Source organism: Boleophthalmus pectinirostris, unplaced genomic scaffold (genome assembly GCF_026225935.1).
Source record: "Boleophthalmus pectinirostris isolate CB_2022bp ecotype Guang Dong unplaced genomic scaffold, ASM2622593v1 HiC_scaffold_18, whole genome shotgun sequence".
Classification (NCBI taxonomy): Eukaryota; Metazoa; Chordata; class Actinopteri; order Gobiiformes; family Gobiidae; genus Boleophthalmus; species Boleophthalmus pectinirostris.
Genome location: NW_026571133.1, coordinates 26,783,954 through 26,811,588, shown reverse-complemented (window position 1 = coordinate 26,811,588; position 27,635 = coordinate 26,783,954). Strand labels below are relative to the sequence as shown.

At 38.5% G+C, this 27,635-nt stretch overlaps 1 protein-coding gene across 5 annotated transcripts; it reads left to right on the top strand.

Moving 5' to 3' along the window:
* Nucleotides 1–872: 872 nt before the first annotated feature.
* ptpn13 (protein tyrosine phosphatase non-receptor type 13) lies at nucleotides 873–27,615 on the top strand. Of its 5 annotated transcripts, none has more exons than XM_055153757.1 (49): nucleotides 873–1,161; nucleotides 4,638–4,757; nucleotides 6,929–7,095; nucleotides 8,378–8,443; nucleotides 8,599–8,784; nucleotides 9,432–9,519; nucleotides 10,361–10,966; nucleotides 14,381–14,473; nucleotides 14,734–14,824; nucleotides 15,222–15,438; nucleotides 15,514–15,588; nucleotides 15,670–15,841; nucleotides 16,286–16,436; nucleotides 16,514–16,652; nucleotides 16,837–16,989; nucleotides 17,082–17,264; nucleotides 17,341–17,503; nucleotides 17,584–17,956; nucleotides 18,122–18,222; nucleotides 18,309–18,362; nucleotides 18,676–18,765; nucleotides 18,839–18,946; nucleotides 19,014–19,145; nucleotides 19,216–19,655; nucleotides 20,171–20,287; nucleotides 20,978–21,071; nucleotides 21,143–21,228; nucleotides 21,711–21,858; nucleotides 21,942–22,156; nucleotides 22,238–22,333; nucleotides 22,406–22,764; nucleotides 23,062–23,218; nucleotides 23,418–23,573; nucleotides 23,643–23,814; nucleotides 23,931–24,141; nucleotides 24,262–24,347; nucleotides 24,432–24,493; nucleotides 24,568–24,723; nucleotides 24,808–24,961; nucleotides 25,031–25,132; nucleotides 25,193–25,299; nucleotides 25,378–25,433; nucleotides 25,503–25,588; nucleotides 25,666–25,814; nucleotides 25,884–25,974; nucleotides 26,059–26,396; nucleotides 26,485–26,700; nucleotides 26,775–26,837; nucleotides 26,910–27,615. In XM_055153757.1, exons 2-49 carry the CDS (start codon nucleotides 4,643–4,645, stop codon nucleotides 26,985–26,987), a joined length of 7,518 nt encoding a protein of 2,505 aa, XP_055009732.1. In that variant the 5' UTR covers nucleotides 873–1,161; nucleotides 4,638–4,642; the 3' UTR covers nucleotides 26,988–27,615. The 5 variants fall into 5 exon arrangements, with proteins under 5 accessions (XP_055009732.1, XP_055009729.1, XP_055009730.1 ...); XM_055153754.1 differs by having other exon boundaries at nucleotides 25,494–25,588; XM_055153755.1 differs by having other exon boundaries at nucleotides 20,171–20,302; nucleotides 25,031–25,123.
* Nucleotides 27,616–27,635: the final 20 nt, after the last annotated feature.

The following is a 27,635-nucleotide window of genomic DNA, read 5'->3' as shown; positions in this document are numbered from 1 at the left end:
CTTGTGGTGGTATCCAACAAATAATAATTAAGGTCATAATCAAAATAGGTCTACGACTATTCTTTTTAAACAAAACGTTGAGTTTTTGTGCTGCGGCATAGTTTACAAACTATAAAGCCTATTCGTCAAAGATCGACACAATATTGCAGAAAAAAAGATAACCTGTGCAGAACATTGGTCAGAAAATATATTTTATTTTTAAATGAACTGTGTAAATAGGCTATTGAAAATGATATGCACACCATCTTTCAGGCGAACGCTTAATCCTGTTCTTCACTCTTTCAACGTATCTAAAGAAGATGGAAACGAGAAAATAAGAACATTTGTGTGCAATGTGAAGAAATGACCACTAGATGGTAGTAGAAATGGCAAAATAAATAAATAAATAAATAAAAGACTTAGCCATGGCTTTGAAGTCCAGCAAAGGAAGGAAGTACTCAGACCAGAATTGCTTCCTGATTGGCGTGACCAGTGCCTAAACAAGTAGTTCACAGACTAAACATTGAGCTCTAGAAAAGGATGCTCTCCGTGACTTAATTTAAATATTTTAATTTAATAATTGAACTTCACCAATAGAGGTGAAGGAGAGAGTTTAAGGTGTTAATCTTACACAGAAGGCTATATTTTTGTTATCCTAAACATTATAGGCATCATTATAGGCATAACTGAGCCTTCATCATCATCTATGCCTCAGCTCTTAAGTTGTGCTCCTGGTTGTGTGTTACTATAGAGACGGTAAAGACAGTCCCCTCGCTGGCAGCCAATGGAGAGGCGTAGTAAGGTGTCTGGTTACTCCCAGACAGCCCACGCTCTCTGGGCAAAGGGAGGGGTTATTCACTCCTCAACAGTTTTGGCAACTTGGCTGCGCCTGAGGAGAAGTGTAGCGTAGTCGCCATCTAACACGTCTTTAACCACTTTTTGGAGAACTATATCCATTTTGCTGCTCTCTTCGTGGAAAGTACCTGTCGTTAATGTGGATTTGTGTGACTACGAGCTCCACGGAACGGTAGACCTGTTGCCTGTCTTTGCCGTGCGTTCAGTCGGCGAGTATCCCAAGATGTTGCTTTGTGGATGGGATGGCGTATGGTCCCGTGTGCACTCCTAGCCTTGTTGGAGCACCACCACTTTTGTTTGAAGTTTTTGCGTAGCTCTGCTCGCCCGGTAAGTTTTGATACTTGCTGTGTATGGTGTACGTTATGGTCATTTTGTGGCTATAAGTGAGTTCTTGTCAGGACATTTTGCCGGGGAAAATAATGGCCCATGTATCCTCAATTTCAAGACTAGAATAGATGGATAGGATAACCTATTAGTGTTGGTGCTTAGTGGAACTAGCCTGTGAAGTTACGACCACAATAGCCTATTTCTGGAGGGAGACCTCATTATTTAAAGCAAATCAATAACACCATTCAAGTTCACCCCCACTTGAATACACAGTAGCCAGCTTAAGCTGCCATAGTGCGTCTGTAGCCTTAACAAAGGCATTTCTATATAGGCTATAACATGTCATCACACACTGAAGGTTTTATTGGGGTGTGAGGAAGTGGCGGCCATGTCCCCCTCCCCCTTCATTAACATGGAAAAGTAGTAAAGTTATCCCTGTGTCAGAGGTCACCACGAGTTTGAATATGTGTCATTCAAGCCCATAGAAAGAGGTGGAGAGATTGGGCAAGACTGGCATTCCTGGCTGGAATTCCTGGCCCTCTGATAAACTTAGTGAGCATCAGCATAGGGAAAACAGCTCGTGGGTTGGGTTTCTGAGGGGAGGAGTGGTTGAAATGAGGTTTTGCAAAACCATGCTCCGCTTGTCACGGTACTCATAGCAACCCTGTGATTAACAGAAATGGAGCGGATGAGGTTGAACCCAAAATGGGCACTGAGGGTCATACGTCCAGAGCAGCAGTGATGTCCATGGAAAAGTGCAACTCTGCTTTTAGTTTAGCTTCTCTCCTCAATCAGCAGACAGCCCAAACTATATGAGATCAGTGCTCTAGTCCTCAGTTTCAACATGTCAGATCAAGACAATCTGGAAAAGCCAGTTAGCTGATTACTTTAACTTTAAGTGCAAAAGTGTTATGACCTACTTAATTGTATTTGGGAGGAGAGATTCAATGCATGTTATGTCTGTTGTAAAGATTGTACCCCTGTTGTTATATCTGGTATATATCTAACAAAGTAGTCTACTTGAAAATGGGGGATTATTTTCTTCTTTTGCTGTTTTCACTGTGTTTTTTTAAATCCATTCCTCTTCCAAATGCATTTGCCAGCTGTAACCACAGCCTCGATGTTGGGAGGATATGAACAAATTCCTTCCCAAATCATAACGCATGTTGGAAATACTGTTTCATAACAGAAATCCATCCTAAAGTTTTATTCATTTTCATAAAATAAATAAATAAATACATGACTGTACTTAGATCAACTGTTGTTTCAGTTGTATTTTTCAGGGGGTTCTGCCCACTTTTCAGTCTGTTGGGAGGAAAGAAAAGCTACACATAAGTACTACAGAGTAAAGAGAACTATCACGTTTCCTGGATTATTTTCTTTAAAATCCTTGTGACTGTGGCCAAGACTTTCAAACAGCAGAAATCTAATCTTGTTTTAAATTCTTCTTTGTACAACTACAGTGTGGGAATGCATAGAGGAACAAATATGCCCACTGTTTGACAAAGGGAGAAAGAATGAGGCGCTCAAGTGCTGAGGGCTGTCTGCTCTGACTGTTTTGGGCTGCGGCCTCCTAAGCCCCCCTCCATAATGAGCAGGAGCATAGTCCAATGAGAGAGAGGAGCACAGATAAAAACATTCCACTGTAGGTCTTTACTGAAAAAACAAGAGCCACCAAACAATCAGTCTTCACAGTTCAAATGGCCTCTATTCTCATGGGCAATGAGCAAGATTGGTACTAGCCCAATTCACCTCACATTTCTTGTTGCCTCCCACTGACAGAAATTGTTAACTCAAATTCCTGCATTAACATATAGCTCTCTGCCATGTCTGCTTACTCATTAACTGTTTTTTCCAAGTCCTGTATTAGTAGCAGGAAAATCCTTTGCATGAATACAATAATTTATTAAACTAACCTGATACCTAACACTTACAGTGGGACAGTTCATGTTAATCTGCACTGTGCAGATACCACTGATCTCCCCTGCTACAGATACTATAGTACTTTTGTGTGTTTGTGTTTTGTAACCGTCCTTTGATTACTGCTTGTCTTGACATCACAAAGAATGTATAGCTTTTTCCCTGCTGATACCATGCTAACATTTGCTCTGCTTTGGATTATACAAATTCCTAGAACTGTAATTTAGACTTGATATTAACAAAAGGATAAGGTACGAAATTCCTGGCAGATGTATGCATATAATAAAAAATACTGAAGATTCACCGCAGAGTTTAAAAATGAGATGTGAGCAATATACTTGTAAAGTATATTGTAAGAACAGAAGTCCTGTGAAATTTGGACAGTGCAAAAATGAGTAATTTGAGATTATTATATAAAATGTGACTGAAATATGAAATTCTCCAAACATTTACATATATTATATACATTTGCATACAAAAGGATTATTGTCAATATTTTAACAAAATGAGACCCATTATCTATATTGACTACAGTGACGTGTATAGTAGTATTCCTTACACAACCCAGTACTGCGTGACACAGATGTTATTTTCATTTTCTTACTGTGTAATGGGCATAGAGCTACAGTATGTTGTTTGGTAATTCCTGTTTTACGTTGCCTGCAAAACATTTTCAGATGGGTCACATGAGTACTTCACTGTTGCTAGAACTTAGTTCTAGGCTAGCTCTTCATTTGTGATGAGCCTATCCTTAGGTTCACAAGGCTTGGAGACAGTGATTTAATGTTTGGTAACTTTTCACATATGGTCAGATTGTCCCCCTCACTCAGGTGAACTTCAGTGGATCAAATCCTTAATGCTTTACTTTTGAGGCTTTATAGTGAAACAAATGAAAAAAAGATCAGCAAATCAAAAGAGTTAGCCAGTCTTTGGTTGACATGGCTGGCGTCTTTGTTAGCCTTGGGCCCAACGTGCTGCAGCATGTGTTAACTCCAAATCTGGGAAAGGTGCTGCAATGATGCTTGGCTACATGTTTACAATATTCTGCTGTAAAAATCAATTTTAGTATGTAAAGTAGTCCATACTTGAATCCAAACCAGTCCAAACTGTTAATAATTGTAAAACCATCTCGTCTCTTCTCATATTAATTGTAATACCAAAAACTGATATATCAACTTTCCTAGTGAAGACAAATGATTTATTGGCTGCAATTAAGATAAACCCCACTTTTTATGTTTGCCCTATATTTTAGACACTTTAAAATCCTCAACATGTGTTTACCTGTTTGCATATAAGACAGATATTGTATTGTTTTGGGCTGCTCAGGGCATGAGGGATCATCCTACAACCGGAATATTAGAGGTTGGAACTCTTGCCTTGCTGTGATGTTATTGAGCAAGACACCTTGACCAGTCATCACAATAATGTGATTAGTGGTGACAACCATGTGTTTATCAATTTGTTTGTACTAGATGGTCTTTATAGCAACATACAAAATACCTTTTGAAAAACTTTTTTTCATATAAAATTGTAACCCCTAAAATTTGTGTTTACAGGGAAAATGCACGTGTCCCTGGCTGAGGCTCTGGAGGTACGAGGAGGTCCACTGCAGGAGGAGGAGGTGTGGGCAGTACTAAGCCAGAGTGCAGAGAGCCTCCAAGAGCTCTTCCACAAAGGTATCAACATGTGGGATGAACATGTGTTATGCACAAGATTCTTAGAAATGAAGGCACCCTCTCCCAGGTCTAAACAAAGTGCATCAGGGAATTACTAGGACAAATTTTCCAACAAATCCTTGATCCAAAATGTTTAATGACATTACAAGTGAAAATGAATTGTTCCAATTTGTTTCCCATTTTGCAAACTTAAAATTGTAGTTATCAATTTTGTCTGACATAACTGTGGGTAGTTTTCACTATTTATCCTAACATATGAATGTCATTGGATGGTGATGGAGACCTACAGTTTACAAGTATTCCACCCTACTAGAGTTCATTTGCACTTTAATTAATGCACCCCTCTGGTATTGCACTGTGTTGTGTGTCATGTGTATTTGAAAAGCTTTTTTTTTTGTTGTTGTTGTCATCAGTATCAGAAGTAGAAAGAGGCTGAAGACATTGCTTTTAGAATAGCAGCATACAAAGAAAAGGATTTACTATGAGATACAACAACATCCTGAGGTATTATACTTTAACCATGACATTAAGAATAGAAAGTTTGTGAGCACTGCTTTGAGTTGAACCTGTTTCCTTATTCATTCACTCAACATTCTATAACTGCTGAAAGAATTTCTTCAGTGTCGGCCTTTGGCTAAGGTTACATTTGATTGCACTCACTAATAATGTGTTAAAGCTGCACTATGTAACATTTCTGCTTTCACCTGCTTGTCCCATGATGTTATTGCTTTGCCTGGAATGATCCACAGAATGGTATTATATTATAAGTGGTGATATTGCACTACCATGGGGTATTGTTAACACATTTAAATCACCATGTTACTTTTTATTGTTTTTAATATATATATATATAATATTTAATTCCTTTCAGTTTTGTTTTTGATGCTCTGAGTCCTCTCTTCTCTTATTCCCTGCTCACTGTTTGGGAGCTATCACTCACACAATTGCACAATTGGTGTGCATTTCAATTTTGCGTAACAACCCCTCTTTAAATCTTGCATTTATTCAATTATAATTACAATTACTCATGAATAATTCAAAAACATACATTCTCTCCACCTCCAAAGATCTGACCTATAACTTTTTGACCTGCTGGGTCCTATGGACATAGATGCCATACCATGAAACATTTCAGGCAAAGCAATAATCTCCATGGAAACAAACAAGTGGTGGACTCTCCATCAGGGAAGTTGCACAGTTGCATGTGCACCTTAAAAATAACAAATTTTTTAGATAATCACACAGTAAGACATTTTTGATGCTCATTGTTAATAAAGGGCAACAAAAAATGAATGGACAGTTGTATCTATCTGGATGCAGACGTTATAATGTACAAACCACCAGCACAGTGTTCGTCTGAGTAAACAGCAGTGGTTTGTTACTGTGTTTGCAAACAAATGAAGAGGAAAAGTCTATATATAAATGCTCTTGACATTTCTTTCTGTGTTTCACGCTGGAAATCTATATCAGTATAAAATGGGTCCAAGTCTAGAACAGAGCACCAGAGATGGGGGTAGTTTTATTAATTGCTTCATCCTCCAGGAACATGAGACTGGACCAAGGATTTCACTGGTCAGCATTAGACAAGTGTCTAGTCTTCGATGTCCTTCTGTATGGCTTTTAGCACAAGGCAAACTAGAGATTGTTTTACCCTCTGGGTACCCACAAGAAGTTACAGTAGATTGTTTACTCATATTTGCTAACAATGAATTTGGGTCGAAGGGTTCAGATAATGGTGTCATCTTGTGAGTGGCTTACAATACATTAGTTTGGTCAAGTTTAGAATCACCTTATAATTCAGCTAACTACACGCCAAATGGTCATTGAAGTTTTAAACAGGAAACTTGTATTTACTTAGCAAATTCCAGCTTTTCAAAGCAGACATTTGGTGCCTCAAGTACAGTTGCCCCTTTTCTCTGTCTGTTCATCCTGGAGTTAATAAGTCAAGGAAAAGAATTTTCCAAAGCTCTCCAAACATTCTTTTGTATGTTTTTATAACACTTTTTAACCATACAGCTGACTGTGGTTACAAAGGAGAAGGGAGTTACACTGTCCAGCAGCTATTCCTTCCCTTCTTTTTAGCTTCTTCAACCCCTTTGTTCCTGCAGATTCACATTGGTGATTTCATTTCTTTTGATGTTTGTTTTGTTCATCAACGTTTGTGTCTATAGACCCTGCGGCCATGGGCTTCATCATCTCCCCTTGGTCTCTCCTACTCATGCCATCTGGAAACATCTCCTTCACAGATGAGTATGTGACGCAACAGGACCTAAGAGCCTTCACTGCCCCAGAGGTTCTCGAAGGGGTCACTCTCACTTCAGTCTCAGACATTGAAAAGGTAAGGTCCACATTGATAGAGAAATTGCATTTCTGTACAACACCAAGGGCATTTACTGCCAGCTCAGTGATTGTTATCTTGGCTTACATCATCAGAGGTATAGTACTCCGTACAACCAAAACCTAGTCTGACTAAACTTGACTTAAATTAGATTTATTATGCAAAATACATTTTTTAGAGCTTTTACCCATGTTATAGTTGTTTCCCCTTCTAATTTCCTCTCTCTAAATTGTATTTGAAGGATTTGTGCATGTTTGGGCAATTGTTTGGGTAATTGCTTATTTTCAAGACACTGTAAACGCCCCCTGCTTTCTACTTACTTTGTTGTGTTGCATGATGACGTTTACAGTGATGTCTGCTCCGATTTGCCACTGCAGGTTTCAGAAGAAGAAGTCAGTAGATTTTTTTCTTTTATAAGTCATTTTAGATGAATATTGATTAATATAATGATCCACAGGTGTCATAGATTATAACTGTATAACAGACACAAGCACAATATGGCTTCTTTTGAATAGAGACTACTATCACAATGTCAATGTCTCTGGGTCTCTGTCTTTTCAATGTTAGTACTTCCTTGTCTCTCAGGCTATTTATTTTACAACACACATCACTTTAATTCTACTATGAGGAAGTCCTCTTTATCTTTAGTTTGAGAGTAAAATAATATCTCTGCCTTGGTGAACATCTATGAGGAGAGAAGAGCTCGCATGACTGGATTCTCGTCTCTGGCACACTCCCATAGACCTCAGCACTTTTGTGCTGAGTCAGTTTTCCAGCCCTAGTCCCGTCTTGCTACTTGAGTTATTTTTGTGCAGAAAATATAATCTGCTCCTGCCATTATGATAAACTGTGACTAAACATCCGCCAACATAACTGCCATCTGGTTCTATGCTCTTTAACAAATTGCTGCTGCTTTTGTTGCAACTTTTCCACATTCTCTGAATGAATGAAAGGCTGTCTTTCAGTTTGAACGTGAACTCTCTAGCTAAAAGTCCTTGAAGGCTGTTGCATTCTTTGGCAAGGTCTGAATTATTCTTTCCTGTTCCAAGCCTAATAGAAATCCAGTGATTTCTCTACCAAACAGTGAGAGCGCTTTAATAAAAAGAAAATTTATAAATCTTATGGACAAATCTCACGATTAGGATTTGCCCTGGGTTCTCAGTATCTTTAAGTATTAATCTGTCTCCCATTAGATTTGTCAAATGTGTGTACAGCCCACTGATACAAGAGGAATCAAAATGCTGTGGTCTGTACTAAGTAAATCTCTTCTCTTCTTTTGCAGATGCACATGTACTCATTGGGAATGACACTGTTCTGGGGAGCAGATTATGAGATACCACAGAGTCAGGTAAGAAACAGGCCTTAACCTGTTTTTTAAGCATTTGCTGTGTTGATTTCATATTAATTTAGTATATTAACCTTGGTGATACTGTCATATCAAGAAACCTTATTTGTATGTCATAAAAGAGGATTTGGTTAATGTTGTGTATGTGTACATCTCAGCCCATGAAGTTGGGGGAACACCTTAACAGCCTGCTGCTCAACATGTGTGATGACATCACAATGAGCCGAATGTCGCTGCGCACGGTGCTGGACATCTGCAGCAAACACATCAGGAACTCCAGCTGTGACCCTCCGTTTTCCTACATCCGCAAACTGGTGCGCCTGGTCATGGGCAGCCTATCACAGGTACACATGCAACTGTGTATGTGTGTTTAATATTATAAGGGCTGCAAATTTATGAAGGAAAATTGCTGATGTCTCATTTTACTGTATAGATGGATTATTTGTTTATCAAAACAGCAGATGCGTGCACAGTGAAGAAAGAGCTGCTGTCTGCACAGTTAAAATGAAGATGCAACACTAGCTAGCACTGTTGTCAGCGCACTAAAACAGTTTATCACCGTATGATAAAATAAGTTATGATACTAAATACTTAATATTAGTGAGGTGGATATGACTTAATGACCCATATGCGTTAAATGCAGGTGACTGCGTAAATGACAAGAAGAAATGGCTTAAACTTTAGTAGTCGGACATTAATCGATAAAACTAGCCTAGACCCCGGGAGAGCCTGAAATATGCTGAAATCCTACAAGACAGACATGGTACAAACAGGACAGCAGCTCTTTCTGTAGGTGACATGTGCAGTAGAGCGTGAAGTAACATAGACAGATAGTCACTCTATTTTGCACTTACAGTATAAGTATATTCAGTTTCCCACTTTACTAGTGGTAGGACTGTGACAAAATCTTGATTTATACTGTGATTGTTTATAATCAGGAATATAAAGAATCTTATAGGTTCTAACACACGTTATTGTTTTCTTTCCCTAGCTGGATGGGTTGCTGACTGACCGAGAGTCACTCCCTGAGAGGAGCAAAGAAATTAGGGAGAGACTCAGGGGAAAAGGCTTGCCCTCAGGTAAGATAAGCATTTAAAATTCTATCTGTAGTGTTATTATTGATAAGAACTTAACTCCTTCCATCCTGCTCCTACATAATTATCTGGTATTCTGGGAAATCTCTGACAAAGAATAACGTGAAAGTTGTTGACATGTTCCAATTTTCAGGTGGCCCCTGGTTCTGAAACGATTACTTAACAGCAACAAGCTACTTTCATAGCTGAAAACGAGAGGAAGACCGAGTGCGCAGCATTACTTTGTCATCCATGAATGAGATTTGATTCAGGAAAATATGAGCAAATGCTCCCAGTGGTTTCTCTCTGAACTGTATGAGAATTTTCCAGGCCTTGGAAAAAAAAGAGAATAGCACACAATCATGGCATCCTTCCTGATTATGTAAGCTCTGTACAAAGTGCAGACGGGTATTTAAATCACCAGTGGAGCTGCTGGTCTGCTGTCTGTATCAGGCCTTTGTCTCCATGGTTCAAGTGCTCTAAAGGGGAGGTCTCTGCTGTGGATGTGCCCCTTTCAAGTCTTTGAAGAGTTTCCAAATTACACAGTTACTGATTTTTCAATTTATTTATTGGTGTATCAAGTAAAGTTAAACAGTATAGTTTTGTGTTTTTGTTGCTGGCAGTACTTTGCTTAATAAAATGGTCTGAGTCAGTCCTGTTCTTACCTGTGGTTGATATACTTCCCTATTAAGCAGCTCAACAGCTACTTTAACAGAGCCTAGTACCTTCCCTTTATTGTGTCATCTTCTTTTACTGTGTCTCACTTTGTTGTCTGAAATATTTGAATCAATCATCACATAGAACTGCCAGACATATGATGATTTTTATTTATTTATTGTTTTTACAGGAAGAAGTGCCGCTCCAAGAGTTTTGGAACGCTACCGAGCCAGGACTCAAGAGCAGGCCTCTCTAAATCGTGGCCTTAGTCGCTCTATGGGCTCTTTACCTCAGGACGTGTTAAAAGCCGAAGAGGCAGCCATGGCACAATATTCTCAGTCAGACTATCGGCCAAGCTCAGGCTCACCAACAGAACTGTACCCTAAAGCCCCCTCACCTCAGCATCAGCTCTCTTACCCATACCTGCACCCCTTACACCCCCACCAGAAAGGCCGACCTGTGGAAATGGACCGGCGTTCTTTACACTTCCCCAACATAGACCCGGGACCCAGCCAGCCCCGGAAACCTTGGGCATCCTCTGTAGACTTGGCCTATATTGACCCAGAGGCACTACGTTTTGGGGCTTTGGAGGATGCACGGCGAGGCAGCACTGCTTTAAGTACTTACTCTGGGGGCAGACACAAGTCGCCCCTTATGGCCTCCAGGGAGTTTGGGATGAAGAGCAGGAAGCCACACCATCACTCGGCTCTATCTGTAGGCTCAGGAATTCCTAGCACCTACGACCGGATCAAGGAGCAGCAACGGAAACTTCAGTTGTTCAGAAAAGGAGGTGAAGGTTAGTTGCTTTTTATAGCATGCTGTTTTTCTTTTTAGCATTTTTTATTGAGACATATTGTTGAACATGATAATTAATTAGGTGTTTTTGTGTCCATTGGCTCTAGTCCATTTTAAATGTTCTAATCTTAAAATAACATGAACAGCAATGGCAAATGTAGGGCTAAAATGCAGAAATGTAATGACTCTACTTATGCATTTTAGGCCATTTTCACACTGCCAGTATTTGTGCAAATGGAGCTCTCAGAGCGGCTCCACACGCACTCTGTGGTGTGAATGCGGCCGATCTGGGGCCCACATTCACAGTCCTTGGTGCAAGTAACAGTGCTTGGAATTGGGCTTGGATCACATATTTATATGAATGGGCACTGCAGAGAGTGTTTGACACATTTGTCTGGCAATTTTCATCAACTTGAATAACTTCAGAAATAAGTTTCGCCATCAGCTGATGGCCTCTCATCTGATTCATGGTTCATGTTTTAGGTGAATAATGTGAAGTATACATGTGAACAAGACTGACGCAAAAGTGATGTAAACAAAACTAAATTTAGTACGCACTGTGGTCGGTCCATAGACTCTGTGTCAAAACCACCTTCAACATGTAACATGCTGTTTGGCTGTATATATTCATTACACCACTTCACGCCACTTGGTGTCATTTCATCACAAGTCTTTTGAGGCCAGAAGATGGGCTACTTATCAAATTAGGTGAAGGAAAAATGTGTGATAAGCAGGCAGTATATATCAGGAGTAGACAGAGTGACTGGTAGACAGATGTCTGAACTCCTACTCCTGATATACATCTGAATTAGACTCTCCTATAGAATTTTAAGTACAATGGGTGTCCTCACTTAGCAATTGCATGAAACAGGCACACATTAAACTATTGCTTAACCTTTGTCAGGCCCAAGCGCTTTAGGTTTCCCTCTGGGGGCTTACTGAATTCTTGGTAAAGTCTTTCTCTAGGAAGTCTACTTTTATTCATGAGTCACATGTGGCTCTGTGTCTGTTGACCAGCTGAAAGCAGGGAAGCTGAAAGCATCAGATTTAGACATCACAAAAGGTACAACATGTTTACTATATAAATTAATTTTCATCTACTCTAATTCATGCTAGAGCAGATGACATGCCGTTATTATGACTATAGGACTGGGCGATATGGTGCTAAAAAAAACAACAAACTGCAGCCTTATTTCTGTGCTTCAATTTTTTAACTCCGCACTATGCTCAAATACAGACTTACTCACCCAGTCATTCTGTTTATCCATCTCTGTCATGTGTGAATGAGTGACAGGTGGATTTAAGCAATCACAGTGAACAGTGAAATAGTTACCTCTTGAAGACAATGTAAAGATACTACGTGTACATGTATAGATGATATAAATGTTTTGAATATAAAGATACTATGTGTACATGGACACCCCTAACATGCCTATGTTGGAGCAAGGGGAAATGGGAGGCAGGGGTTAAGGCAGTATACTTTCTCCTTCCTCCTGAAGCATTTTGCCTGGGTCTGAATGGGGCTTAATTGAGCACAGACCATTTGCAGAGGGCCCCATTGGTGTATTACTTGGCAGACTGTTCTTTCTGTTATTTTTTTCTGCAGGAAAGTGATGGTGCAGCAGTGGTCAGTGTTTCAGGTTTCACCATTTTCACAGTGATTACAGTCAGTCTTTGTGCGTCTTGTGAAAAGATGTGGAATATTTCTATATCTTGTGATCTTAACATTATTCGTATGCATGCCGGTGTGTGCATGAGCATGTTTGTACCTGGTTCACTCACGTCACAGCCGATTCTCTGCCACACCCCCTTATCCTGTTGTCAAGGTGCTTCAAGGCTTCTGAGGGGCTGTAATTGGAGTCATGCATAGTGGATGAGGGAATTCCAAATGTTATTGGACTTTTCCGGCAAAAGGCAACAGGTCATGTGGTCTGAGTCAGGGTGGTACCAGGTTTGGGTGTAAAACTTACTGATTACAGTCAAAGTCTCCTGTTTTTGATTTGATATTTTGACTAACAGGAGACCTGTTCAGTCCATTAACCTTTAAGTAAGTTTGCCTTTTCAAACCTTAACTACTTTCCTATAATTTAAGCTTGTAAAACCTTGTGTATCTATACAAAGCTTTTTAAATTGTCAGAAAAATGTTTTAATAAAACTGTATTAAAACATTGAACTTACATATGATAATGTGCTATTATCTATAGTATTTTAGTATTAAGCAACAATAGTAAGATTTTGTTTTCTTTATGGACAGTCCTTAGATGTAATAGTTAGTAATGTTTATTTGTAAAAACCAATGCTAAAACTCTCTCACGCCAGCTTAGAACCAACCTTGCATTATCAGCAAGATCAAAACATAATCTCTTTAAGTAGCTTTCACCCTCATATTTTCCTAAGGCCTTTAAATTGTTCTGGTGTACCTTGAATTTTTTTGTTCTGCTGTCACTGTTACCGTTTTTAACACTGGCTGAATTATATATCATACATTTTTTATATACTAATGACTCAACAACAAGAGACTTTATTTCCCTATGGAGTGTTCATTGTGCATCCCAGAGTAGGATACTATTTTCATTCTGATTCGGATGCTTGTATTTATTAAACAGGCAAATGGTAACACTTCTGTCTCTTTCAGTAACTTACCTATGGCAGCTTATAGAGGGCTGAGGTTTCTGATGTTTACAGAAGGCTGACTTATGTTTTCATTGTCTGACTAAAATGTTTGCGCAAAGACTCAAGAATGCCATTTATTCAAAGTATGTAGTGAAGAGTGATACTGGGGAGCAGGACTTTCAAGTTCTGTTGAAGCACATGACACATTGGTTGAAGTGGTGGTAACAAAACACAAGATTGTTGCAAGCAGGTGACTCTACATGCTGTAGATTTGTAGTCTTGTTAAGCCACCACTATATAAATATTGAACGAAAAGGTATGTAGTGGCAAGCAATGTAGTCAGTCATTATTTTCCACCAGCATGACTAATCACGCCATTGTTTGTTGCACCATTATACAACAACCCCAATTTACCCTGTGCCTGTTTTAGCCTTTTTTTTAGCCACATTTGTTTAATGTGCTGTCGAAAATATTGTTTTGTTATTATTTAGTTTTATTAAATAATACAGAATGCTCTAGTGGTCCCCATTGTCTGATTTTCAAACCACAACAAAATAATACTAAAATTACACACATTTTAAAATGGCCATACAGTTACATTAGTATATATAAAATACCTGCTAGCTAGACAATAACTGATTGCTCATTATGAGTTCAGTGAAATACAGATGCCACCATAGTCCCAACATGAAACCTTGGGAAACCCATCTAACCATTTTGTACTCTGGTCACAGCACATGCATGAGTGTCATAAATGAATTGAATTATGTGAGATGTCAGTAAATTGTCTCTCTTTTCATAGACCCAATCCAAACGCACCATCGGTATTACAGTGATTACAGTTCTTCTAGTGAAAGCCCTTCTGTTACCTCCTCTGATCCAGATTACAGACAAGGTAAGTATTGGTTTGGTATTTTTGTTTTAGAGTTGTTGTAAAAACCTGCTGCCAGTAGTAGCATAGTTTCCAGGAGCGTGAACAAGGAAATTGTCAACATATACAAAATTTGTCTTAACACTTTTATTGTAATCGACTGACTGTTTATATGAATCATCCAGGAAATCTACAGTTATACACTTACACTTACATACATTTTAATTTTACATATATATATATATATATATATATATATTTTTTTTTTTTTTTTTTTTGTTCAGCTAAGAAATCTACTGATGGGAGACGATTTGGTTCTCAGTTAGCCCTTACTTCAGAACAAGATGCCCTGTCACTAACAAGTCACCCGCAAAGGTAACATGCACGCACTTAAAAATATATTGTTTAACCCTAATTGTATTATGAAGCCATACATTAATATCAATATAGTTATTTCAATCCATGCTTCATCATTCTATCCTTATCCTTACTGCTGTCATTTTCTGATCCTCAAGGCCTAACACAAAGCAGGGTCAACCCATACTTTGCTAGTGATGTTATTTTATGTTACATCCTCATTCAGCATTCTCTGAACTCTCTAATCTATGACATAGCAGACCTGAGCCTCCTGCTGGTGCTCTGTCCGTTTACACCAACACTCTATCAAAGAACCATTTTTAGAAGCCTAATGTGTTCTGCTAGATGTCGGAGACTGCAAGCTTGAAGAAGCAGCACTGTTATGCTGATTTCTATGCTCTTGTGTCTCCTATAGGCAGTATGAGGGGGGCACAGATGAAGGCCTTGTGGGGGCAGAGCTCCTACTTCAGAAGCAGGAGGAGGAGGTGCAGCGGCTTCAGGTCCAGTTGGCCAAGAGGCTGTCCAGAGCTGACCTGTACTCTGCTGATGAACCCCTGCTGCTGTCTCATAACTCTGCACTTGATCTGCGTGATCCTTTGTACACAGCCACAACACCACTGCACAAACGCAAGGTGATTAAACTTTTCTAATCCTAAATCAAATACCCTGGCAGAATGATCTTAAAATTCTGATTCTATGTTTTTAAGAATTTCTTTGGACCTGAGTTTGTGAAAATGGCAAGTGACCCAGTCGTGACTCTATCGGTGCCCTCTTCAATAATGGTGATGATTTAGAATTTACTATTGCGTAATAAATTGCCTTATCATAGATCTTAGACTTATTTGTTAATTTTCCAACTCTAGAAGCGTGGAAAGGGAGAGGAGATCCAGAGGAAGGCTGGCGTGGTGCTTCTGAATGGCCAGAAGCTAGAGTTGAGCTGTGACATTAAGGCAGTCTGTAAAGATGTCCTTGATATGGTGGTTGCCCACATTGGGCTTGTTGAACACCATCTCTTTGGCCTGGCATATCTTAGAGGTATTCTACATATTATAATACTGTTTCAAACTATATGTGCAGCGTGTGTGTTTAAGTTAAGATAAACGCTGCTTTCCTGTGATGTTTTGAACCAAAACTTGGTTTTACTAAATGTATGCGATGCATGGAGGCTGTTAACTTGTAGGTCTGTGTAGGTATTCCAGCCCAGGACCATTCCACCTGCATTCCACCAATCTTTTTTAATTCTGTTTTTATGTCACGGTTTATGTCATTCTATCAATGTTTGTATCATATCTCAAATGGCATTCATTGTATTATTTGTCAAGTATGCATGTGATTTAAATTTAACCATTCTATCTGCTTCTGCTAGACATTATTTTAAATAACATAGGTGGTATATTATAGCCTGTTTATATTTCACAAGATATGAAATTGTAAATGGTCTCACTCCCTCTCCTTTCACTGTGTAAATCCCTCACACAGATAATGAATTTTTCTTCGTTGAACCTGATGCCAAACTAATTGATATTGCCCCAGAGGGGTGGAAGAAGGATCCGAAAAAGAAGAAGACAGAAGTTCCATTTATATTGTTTTTACGTATCAAATTCTTTATTGATGATGTTAACTTCATTCAGTAAGTATAAAATGGACATAGGAGTTTAAAAAGATCTCGATTCTTGAATGGCTAACACATTGTAATTGTGATTACAGACATGCAATGACCAAACATCAGTATTACCTACAGCTGAGGAAAGATGTGCTGGAAGAGCGGATGTGCTGTGACATGGAAAATGCAATGCTTTTGGCCTCACTGGCTCTTCAAGCTGAATTTGGAGACTACCAACCTGAGGTGAGATTTTCTTAACTTTTTCTGAACTAAAAATACCCAATGATAATTATACATTTGTGAACATCTGTTTTTACTTATTATATCTATGTACTCTTATTGTTATGATAATAACAAAATATAATAATTATTATTTATTTACCATGCAATACTTCTCTGTTGTTTCTCTCCTGTATTGGTTGGTTAGCTCCACGGGAAAACCTATTTTAGATTGGAGCACTACATTCCTGTGTCCGTTTTGGATAAACTGGACCAGACAACGCTCAGAGAAGAGCTCCCCAAGCTTCACAGCAACTATTATGGAGCGTCAGAGTCTGAAGCAGAGTTTGAATTCCTCAAGGTTATTATCTCTGTCTTAACACACTAACCAAAGATAACTAGGAATGTTTATGTGGGTGAATATCATATGATCATTCTGTGGATTCATTTAAGGTAAGCCAAAGGTTGACAGAATATGGTGTCCATTTCCATCGGGTGCTTCCTGAGAAAAGGTCCCAGACGGGCATCATGCTGGGTGTCTACTCCAAGGGGGTGCTCATCTTTGAAGTACTTAATGGAAACCGCACACCAGTGCTACGCTTTCCCTGGAGAGAGACCAAGAAGATTTCCTTTAATGTATGTATGTTACTCATTTGATTGTTGATCAGTAATACAAAGCTTATGCTCTTTTCCTTATAACTTGCATTTCTAGAAAAAGAAAATATGCCTCCAAAACACATCTGATGGGATCAAGCACCTTTTTCAGACTGACAGCAATAAGACCTGTCAGTATCTTCTCCAGCTTTGTTCTGACCAGCATAAGTTCCATCTGCAGATGAAGGCTCGACAAAACAACCAGGAGCTGCAAGACCTGGGTAAACACAAATACTCCTCCTACAGACCAGCTCAATAATATCTGTTCATATCTAATTATTATGTATTTATTTTGAAACAGAGAACTCACCCCTGAGCAGCCTGCAGTACCCCTTCAATCATGCAGAAAGTGCAGTGGGGCGAAAAGTCAGCTCAGGCAATTTATCAACACGTTCAAACCCAGACCAGCTGAAGAGGATTTCCTACTCTGAGGTGGCTCTCAACAGGGCACTCTCTGGTCCTCTGTCAGTCCATGAGCTGCACTTTCCAGGTTTCAATGCTGGCCCCTCTTCTATTCGCACCAATCCAAAGCTACTGAGTCGTTCTCTTCACAACCTGGGGCAGATCCAAGACTTTTCTGAGCACAGAGATGGAGAGACCAGCAGTGACCAGGGGTTTCAACAGCACCAGAGAGCCAGCTCCGATACAGACTCATTCATACAACAACAGCATAAGTGAGTCTGCAGTAATTATCGTGTATTACAATAATAATTACATAGTTAAATGTAACCTAATCTGATTTGTTTTTTATATATGTTTTTGATTACATTAATAATAGCTCTGCAACAAACACAATTTCCCTTGTCTTACAAACTATATTTTAATATTTTCTTTACCAGAGCTTTCAGCACTGTGTCACACAGCAGTCCAGCCTGGAACCACAGGTTTAAAAAGCATTCAGATGCGTCAATTGAAGATATGGGCCCAGCATATGTTGTTGGTATGTTAGAGAAGTGTTTTTTTTACTTACAATACTACAATGTGATTAATCAATAACAGACTTTTTTATATGTGTTTAATTTGTAGGTGTCAGTATGCACAATTCCTCTGATCATCCTTCTACCCCTGTCTCTGTTAATGGTAGTGTGCTTTTACTAAAATTTTTGTTAATTTATTATGCAAACGGTTAAAATAAATTAGACTTTATATATTATATATTGTAGTTGCAATTGTGATAGGAAACACAAATCTATTTAATTAAAATATGGCACTGCCACACACAGAAATGCAGTTAATCAGCTTTATAGAAGACACAATGAACTCTAAAAGCTTTTCTTTGACCTGGTGGTTTCTGTTCATGAAATTAACTTTTATGCATCACTCTAGAATGGCAATTGATCACAAAAAACTGGCATGCATACTTTAAACATACAATTTATTTTTCTTTTCACAGATTCATTAAAGAAAAAAATAAGTGCCATACCATCTCCAGAGAGGGAAATCACAGCTATACAATTAAAGAAAGATGTCAAATATGGCCTTGGTAAGTGTTTGGTAATATAGCAATGTCCACTGTTGTCAGTATGCAGACTCAGTGTATTTTCTGCTTTGTCTAGGGTTTCAGATAGTTGGAGGGGAGACTTCTGGTCGTAAGGATCTTGGAACTATTGTCAGTGCAATCACTCCTGGTGGACCTGCTGATGTTAATGGATGCCTAAAACCTGGTATGCCAATCATTTATTTGGACTGAATTTTATTACGTTGTGACATGGTGCTTCTTAAACATTGTAGGTGACCGGCTGATATCAGTGAATGATGTGTATGTAGAAGGTCTCTCTCATGCTGCTACAGTGGAAATTCTTCAAAATGCTCCAGATGATGTTAAACTCGTAGTGTCACAGCCAAGAGAGAGGCTTTATAAAGGTAATTTTAGAATATTTTTCATATTTTGGGGGTAGATTTTTTTTGTAAATTTTTGTGTATAATTTTTCAGACTCGTCACCCAGTCATACCCCGTACCAACCTAAGGACCCATCAAAAACACTGGAAACCCTCCATAAACTTAATCCAGATTTGGAATCATCATCTGAAGAACAGGCACCAACAGGAAGCCCTAGTCCTGTTCTTCACACTGGCTCCATGTCTTCTGCCTCCTCCCCATCACAAGGCTCTAAAATCACCTCAAAAGTGACTCAACCCTCTTCTAGTGGAGTCCAGCAATTTTTGGACAGAGCCAAAATGGCGCCGACAGTTTCATCTATAGGATCTCATAAACCAGATCCTAACATCAGCCTGGATCCACGTCCACCACCATTGCCTATTAAAACAAGAAAAGCAAAAGTGGTAGAGCTACCGAAAGAACCCTCCGACTGTGGGGACTCAGACATGGATGAGGAGACATATTCCAGCCAAAATAAATCTATGACCAAAAAGGTGTGACATTTACCTAATAGTTTAAAATATATTTTATTATTATTATCATTAGTAATAGGTAATAGTAAAAAGTAAAAGGTTTTAACAAGTTTGAGGGTCAGAGCATTGCCAAACCTCCTGCTCCTGTGTCATGTTCTCTACAGTGGCCTGGAAAATAGTTCATGGATGAAATGGTAGTGAACTATTAACCGGTGATGCATGTGATGGTCCAACAACTAATTGTAACTCTAATTGTCAGTTAATACTGTTGGTACCATGTGGTATAGCATTCTTGACCTCTGTATATCGCATAGATATTTAAGAAAAAGCGTAAACAATAATCTCGCTACTAACTGCTTGCTACAGATGCCCCATGCTTGTTGTATTTACAAATGCAATATGTTGGTGTGCCATGCATGTCCTCTCCTGACTCCAGCTTCTGCTTAATTCCTCCTCCCAAGTGATTCGAAACCTTCTTCTCTCTGCATGTTGCACCTTGTAGTAATTCACCTTAATGGCCTTTTCTTTGTTCACAGGAATGCATCATGGAAAATGTAAATGGTAATGCCCCAGGGGTCAATAGTCTCCGTCCAGGAGATCTATTTGACGCTGAGCTGTCCAAAAAAGACAGCAGTCTGGGCATAAGTGTCACGGTACTGTTTGGCAAGGTTTACGTCTTCTCTTGGTTTTTCCCCCCTCCCCCTTGGCTTATCACTGCTGCTAATCTAGATCTTTTTTATTTGGTGTCATTTGTGATTCAGAATCACATTGATTGCATGCTTTGTAAAAATCAAACAAACATTTGATTTTTTTAATGCTTTTTTAACAGCCTGTGCTTGCAATACAGTTTTTTCTTCATTTTTTTCAACTCTATGTTCCAATACATATTTTGTCACTAATACATGGGTTCCATATTCCATCATTCTTATGAAAAAGTATTATTTTTGCACATATAAAACATGTATATCTTGTATTATAATCAATGAACATTAATATTTTGTCTATAAAATCATGTTAAAGCACCATCATTCATTATAACAAAACTATCACTGTTTTTACTAAATATAAAATGTAGTAGAGCCATATTGTTGTTTGTGTTAACAACATTGTGGATGATTTTTTTTCACCCATCACTAAAACATAAGCATGATCCCTGCCTTATTTTTTCTTTCATTTTCAGTGATAACCCTCATTATAATTTGACTAAATAAAAATAAGGCAATTGTCATGGGAATCACATCACTGTAAAAAAAATCTCCACAACTCACTCAAGTCCCCATTCATACAATAGCATAGGATTTATATCTGTTCACCACATTTAACTCTTGATCTGAAATTCACAGGGTGGAGTAAACACTAGTGTCCGACACGGAGGGATATATGTTAAAGCTGTCATACCTAAAGGAGCTGCTGAACTTGATGGACGGATACAGAAAGGTACATTTTCTTCACAATTTAAAGTAAATTTAAAAAAAAAAGAATCAATATTAAGACACTTTTGTCATCAGGTGATCGTGTTATGGCAGTTAATGGAAAGAGTCTGGATGGAGCTACTCATCAACAAGCAGTGGAAGCACTTAGAGATACTGGGCAGGTGAGGTGACAAATGGTCAGGCTGTGTTAAAGAGGACACGTTAAGCTTTATCTGGTACTTTATAACATATGTAGATCACCATTCTACATTTAGTTTAGTGTAAACTACAATATTGATCTTAAACTGCGTAATAATAATAATAATTGGGACCTCTGAGTTCCTTTTCTGTAGCTAGTTGCAGATTTTCATTTATATTTCATTAGGATTTTTGAAGAATGGCTATTCATTTTTCGAATACTCACAATTTGGTACAGAGCTCTGGGTAGATATACGGTCTATGGTAGGGATACTGGGTAGGTGCAAACAATAATTTTGAGAGCAAGATTTCTCAACCATGCTTGAATAAACCCAAATACATCTTTGTAAACTAATGACAAGGAAACACCATTATAACATGGGTAAAACTCATTAAAGTCAATTTTGCATAGTATGTGCCTATTTAAGTATAATTTTCTGCTATATATATATATTTTTTTTTACAGAAAGTGCATTTGTTACTTGAAAAGGGTCATCCTCCTGTAGACAGCCTGCATGCCCCTGTGACTCCTCAATTTACACCACCTGTTGGGCCTACCAATGAGCAGAGCACAGGACAAGCAAACAGACAAGACTACAGCTTTGTTACAGAAGGTGAGTAAATAAAGAGCATATAAGAAGGGGGGCATCAGGCAGTATATTTGTAGTCACTATTTTCCATGTTTATGCCCTAACAGAAAACATGTTTGATGTGACACTTTTGAAAAACACATCAGGGTTAGGCTTCAGCTTCAGTAGAGAGGAGAATGTTCCAGGAGAGCCTCCTGGTTCTAGCATGGTTCGTGTGAAAAAACTCTTTCCTGGACAACCTGCTGCAGAAAGTGGCCGTATTAGGGTTGGGGATGTCATTTTAAAAGTCAACCAGACCCCACTCAAAGGACTTTCTCAACACGTAGGAAAAACATTTTAATCACTTGTATTTTCTTTAAGAATCATGCCATGATTGTTGGGTGTTGATTGTGTACAAATATAGGAGGTGATTTCAGCGTTAAGAGGAACAGGACAAGAGGTGACTTTGCTTATCTGTAGACCTGAACAAGGCATACTTCGTGAAGTGGACACAGCTTTGGTCAGAATATTGCACCATCTCAAACAATATGTTGCACTTATTTATCTTAAACTGAGAATTTTTTTATTTCAGACTCCTATGTCATCACCCAGAAAAGTACCAGGATCCAAAGCTGATCCCACCTTGCTTTTGAGCAAAATCACCACATCTCCAAGAACACAAGCAAAAAACACTTTGGTAGAGGATGCACTAGAGAGACTGCAAAAAACCCCTGTCCGTCAAAACAGCTACAGTGATAGCACCGATGGAGATGAAGAGATTGAGGAAGCGTTTAGTCCAAGCATACACAAATGGGACCGCAGTGTTTATCAGAATCCCAGTAGCAGCCTTGCCCTGGGGGGTTTCAACAGCTCTGGTCAGATGGATGACAGCACCCATTCTGCCTTTTACTCTCCAAATCTATCAGTCACAAGACTGGATCTAAGTAAAAGGTACTGGGTCTTTTCACTTGTTAAATTTTATTCAGTAGTTTATTTATTGAAATTAACTGTGAATAAGAAGTGCAGAGGGTTAGTCTATTCTAACCTATTTAGTCTAATCTATTTAGATATACTGTGGTCATTATTATTAGTAGTTCCTTTATTTTTTAGCACTATTATATATAGGAGAATGTCTCCATTTGTGCAAAATGGTGCCAGAGTGAGATCTCAGGATCAGTGTATTTTTAATGGTTGTACACAATTTCTAGTATTTTTTCTATTACTCCATTACTATTTCTCTTTGTATAGAAGCCCTTCATCTCCACTACCAGCTGATATAGATTGTCCTGAGCCGATGGTTTCCTCTCCAACTGGCCCAAGTCCAGATCCACTGCCCCCTCCTCTACCACATCCTCTAAATCTGACTCTCTCGGCCAATGGTCAGGATGCGGATGAATATGTGCCGGTAAATTGCATTAATTACTATGAAGGTGCATTTTCCACCCCAGTATCTTTTATGCAGATACACAAGATATCTCAGATAATATTTGAAACTTAAGATTTTTAAACTGACCTGAACACAACATAACTGCCCTCTGCCAACACCTTATAATAACAGGCAGCAATATAAATTATTTATTTACACATGGTTTCCCTTTTTTTAGGAGGTGGAGCTTAATGTATCTTTGTTGAAATCAGAGAAAGGCAGTCTAGGCTTTACTCTCACCAAAGGAAATGATCATGGATGTTATATTCACGACATAGTGCAAGACCCAGCCAAAGGAGATGGCAGGCTCAGACCAGGAGACAGGATGATAACGGTATGACATTTGACCTATTCAGTGTCTGTATTTACAATTATACAGTCTAAAAAATGTTTTCTTTTTTAGGTGAACAACACAGATGTCACAAATATGGGCCACACTGAAGTTGTCAATCTTGTGCGGGCAGCCCCTCGAGTTGTTGATTTAGTGGTAGGGAGAGTCCTAGAGGCTCCAAAGCCACCTTTTGAAGCCCATCTGCTGCCTGATATCTGTTTTAAGGGCACCCAACAACCACTGGGTAAAGTATTATAATATTTTACCATGCAACATTTTCAAATAGTCAGAAAGTCTAGTTTCTTAGTTTCTTCATTCAGATTGTAACACTATGAATAAATGCCTACTGTATTCTTACAGGATTAGCATTAGATGGTGGCAGTGACAGCCCGTATGGAGTTTTGTTTGTTAAGGACATAATCCCTGGATCTTTAGCATCTGAAGAAGGTAGTTTGCGACCCTTGGACCTCGTCCATTACATCAATGGGGCTCCAACTCAGGAGTTAACTCTCAGTGAGAGCAATAGGCTGCTGGAACTCTCCTTCAGTGAACTCATTATCAAAGCTACACGGTAATCACCTCTGACCAAGACCATTAAACACAGTCAAAATATAAGGAGTCACTAACATTTATTCTAAATTAATATGGGAATTAAAGGAATATTCACATGACTTGTTTATTTTTTTTAAAGGGACGGAAAGCCTGTTTCTCCTGCACAAAAAAGTATCCCTTTTCTCAACAACAATATCAGCCCCAAAGTTTCATCAGGTGTTAATGGTATATTTTAGGTCTTTTTTCCCTATTAAAAGAAAAAAAAAAATGTATTTTTTGTGTTTGTCATGTTTATGTTTGTCATTGTAGGTTTCCTCAAAGTAGATGCTCCAAGAGAAACTGATTTTTTTTCATCCCTTTGTCCCGCAGAGGTGAATATATAGAGATGTATTAATTAAAATATTAGCTTGACCACTGTGAACATGACAGCTTTGTTCTGATGTAGGAGGAAACTATACACATTGACCTGGATAAGCCTTTGTCTGGGGGCTTGGGGTTCTCAGTGATTGGAGGAGAAAGGGGGATCTTTGTTAAGTCCATCACTCCTGGAGGAGTAGCTGAGGCATCGGGAAAGCTGCAAATTGGAGACAGATTGTTGAAAGTAAATTATTAGTTTTATGTTTTATAATAGCAAATTATTTGGAATTGCTTTTAATTGATATAATTTGTCTTGTGTTGTTTTAAGGTAAACAATGAAATGATGACAGGGGTGTCTCACACCAAAGCTGTCACCACTATCCGCAAAACCAAAGGCCTTGTACATCTCATGGTGTCCAGGCCTCCAGAGCAGAACCCATCTTATTCACCAGTCAATTCAGACAAATGCAATGGAGCTACAGGTATATGCTGTTGGAGAGTGAAAAAATTCAAATCAGTCCTGGTTACTTCATTATTCTTCTGTTGTCTAGATTTGAGTGCAGAATATGGCATGAAGAGCAAGCCTTCTCCTCCCCCCCTGGATGGATCCAAATCAAGTGGCTATCCTGAGTTACCGCCTATAGGTATTATAGGTATATTTTATCTTGCAGAATAGGCATAAGTTTAGTTTCCCTAAAAATAAACTTTTTCAGATTATGATGATGGCTCGCTTGACCAGAATAAGGAGATGGACCAAAGCACAGAACTTTCAGAAGATACTGACTGTGACGGTTCCTCTCTACCAGAGGACTCACCTAAGGTTTCCATAAATGATGTTCAATGTTGTTGATCTGTTCATCTCTATTCTCGATCACTGATCAAACTGATGAACTTTTAGAATCATCGCAGCATGGAATGGCAGGAGGAGAGTGTAGATGATCCACTCGATGAACCGTAAGTACTGTAGACTCCAACAGATGTTCAATTTCTTTTACAAAAATTACACATTTTTAGTTGTTTCAGTTTTTTGAGTGCTGGGCATGCTGATGAAGATGATATCACATGGGGTAGTGATGAGCTGCCTATTGAAAACATGACATCTAGTGATGGTAAGAAGAATTGCATATGTTGTAGCTGCTGTTAGTTTACAATTCTAATTTCTGTTCAATTTTTTATCTAACTTCAGATGGACCAATCATTACAGAGGACGAGCTGACCTCTTTACCCCTTGTTAAAGTGGTCCCTGATGGCCAGTACACTGGCCTTAAACTCAGCTCTGTGGTTCGCACAATGAGGGGACTTTTAGAGCAAAAAGTTCCACTGCAGGAGTTTGAAGTAAGTATAATATAGTTTAAAACAAAACTCCGTTTTATGTTTTGTTAAATTCATGTGTTTTATTTACAGAATCTACAGAATCTTCAGCCCTTGGATGATTGTTTAATTGGTCAGACAAAAGAAAACAAGAGAAAGAATCGCTATAAGAATATTGTTCCTTGTAAGAAATCATTGCATAGAAATTGTATCAATTTTAAAATATGTTTTACTGTTTGTTGTTTTAACAATCCTTTTGTGTTTTTAGTCGATACAACTCGTGTCCTTCTGGGGAAAGATGGCGGTTACATTAATGCCAACTTCATCAATATGCCTGTCAAAAATGAGGACTTCATGTATATAGCCTGTCAGGGACCCCTGCCCACAACTCTGGGTGACTTTTGGCAAATGGTTTGGGAACAGAAGTCCAATGTGATAGCTATGATGACCCAAGAAGTAGAGGGAGGCAAAGTGAAATGTCAGCGTTATTGGCCAGACACACCGCGGACAGCTGAGATGGTAGATGATCGATTACAAATCACCCTCATTAAGGATCAACATCTTGATAATTTTGTCATCCGGCTCATTGAAGTTAAAGATATACAGGTAAAGTGATGAAAGTGTATATATTAATATTAGCCTAGTTGGTACATGATGATATTTAAATTGAATACAAATTATATTTTCTTCTCAGACTAATGAAATTCAACATGTGACCCATCTCAATTACACTGGCTGGCCTGACCATGGAACTCCCTCTCAACCTGAGCAGCTGCTAACATTCATTTCCTACATGAGACACGTTCATCGATCGGGGCCCATCATCACACACTGCAGTGCTGGTATCGGCCGCTCTGGCACCCTCATCTGCATAGACGTTGTTCTGGGACTCATCAGTAAAGATGCTGACGTATGTACCAGTTAATACACTGTGATCTATGAGGATGTTGCACATGAAGTACTCAAAGCTTTCCTATTTTTCAGTTTGATATCTCTGATGTTGTAAGAAACATGAGACTTCAGAGACACGGGATGGTTCAGACTGAGGTGAGTGTAAGTTAATTTTTTCTATTGTCATTGTTGTATTTTTTAATTATGTACTTTTATGCTTTTATACAGGATCAATACATTTTCTGCTATCAAGTCATTCTTTATGTCCTTCGATGCCTTCAAGCAGAGGAAAAAATCTCAGGATAATAATATAACTTAACCTGTTTGTTGTTGCTCTTTCTACTAGACTGCAAAACCTATTGGATTAATGACACACAGTGGATATAGGCAAATGTTGCCAGTGTAAAAAATGCCTTGTTCTGTATGAAAGTTGACCATGATTTATTTTCTGTATGCCTTTTTCATCTGCTGCTCTTCCTTTTATTTGTATTTTTCCAAACTGCTGTTTAATTATCTACAAAAGAATAGCCTACAAATTTAAAAGAATTATGAACATGATCAGTGGCTGTATATTTTAAGAGGAATTTGTGTTTTAAATCCTATTTTAATGCTGGAACATGCCTTGACAAGATACTATCAGTATTTGCTTTGTAAATGTATTATAAGCCTATAATATTGCCTATTGCATGAGGTGATGAGATTAAAGTGTAAATACTGAGCTCCAGAAACTCAAACTGGATATAGTTTGGATAAAAAAAATGCCATGTACAGAATTTTTTTTTTTTTTTTTAAACATGTAAATCAATTGTAATCCTTCTCTTTTAAAAAAAAATAAAAATAAAAAACCATGCACATTTAGGTAGCAGGAAATGTCACTTTAGTAATTATCCTGTGTAAAAAGATACATGCTGTGATACATATTTAATAAAAATGTAATACATAACTTAATGTGTA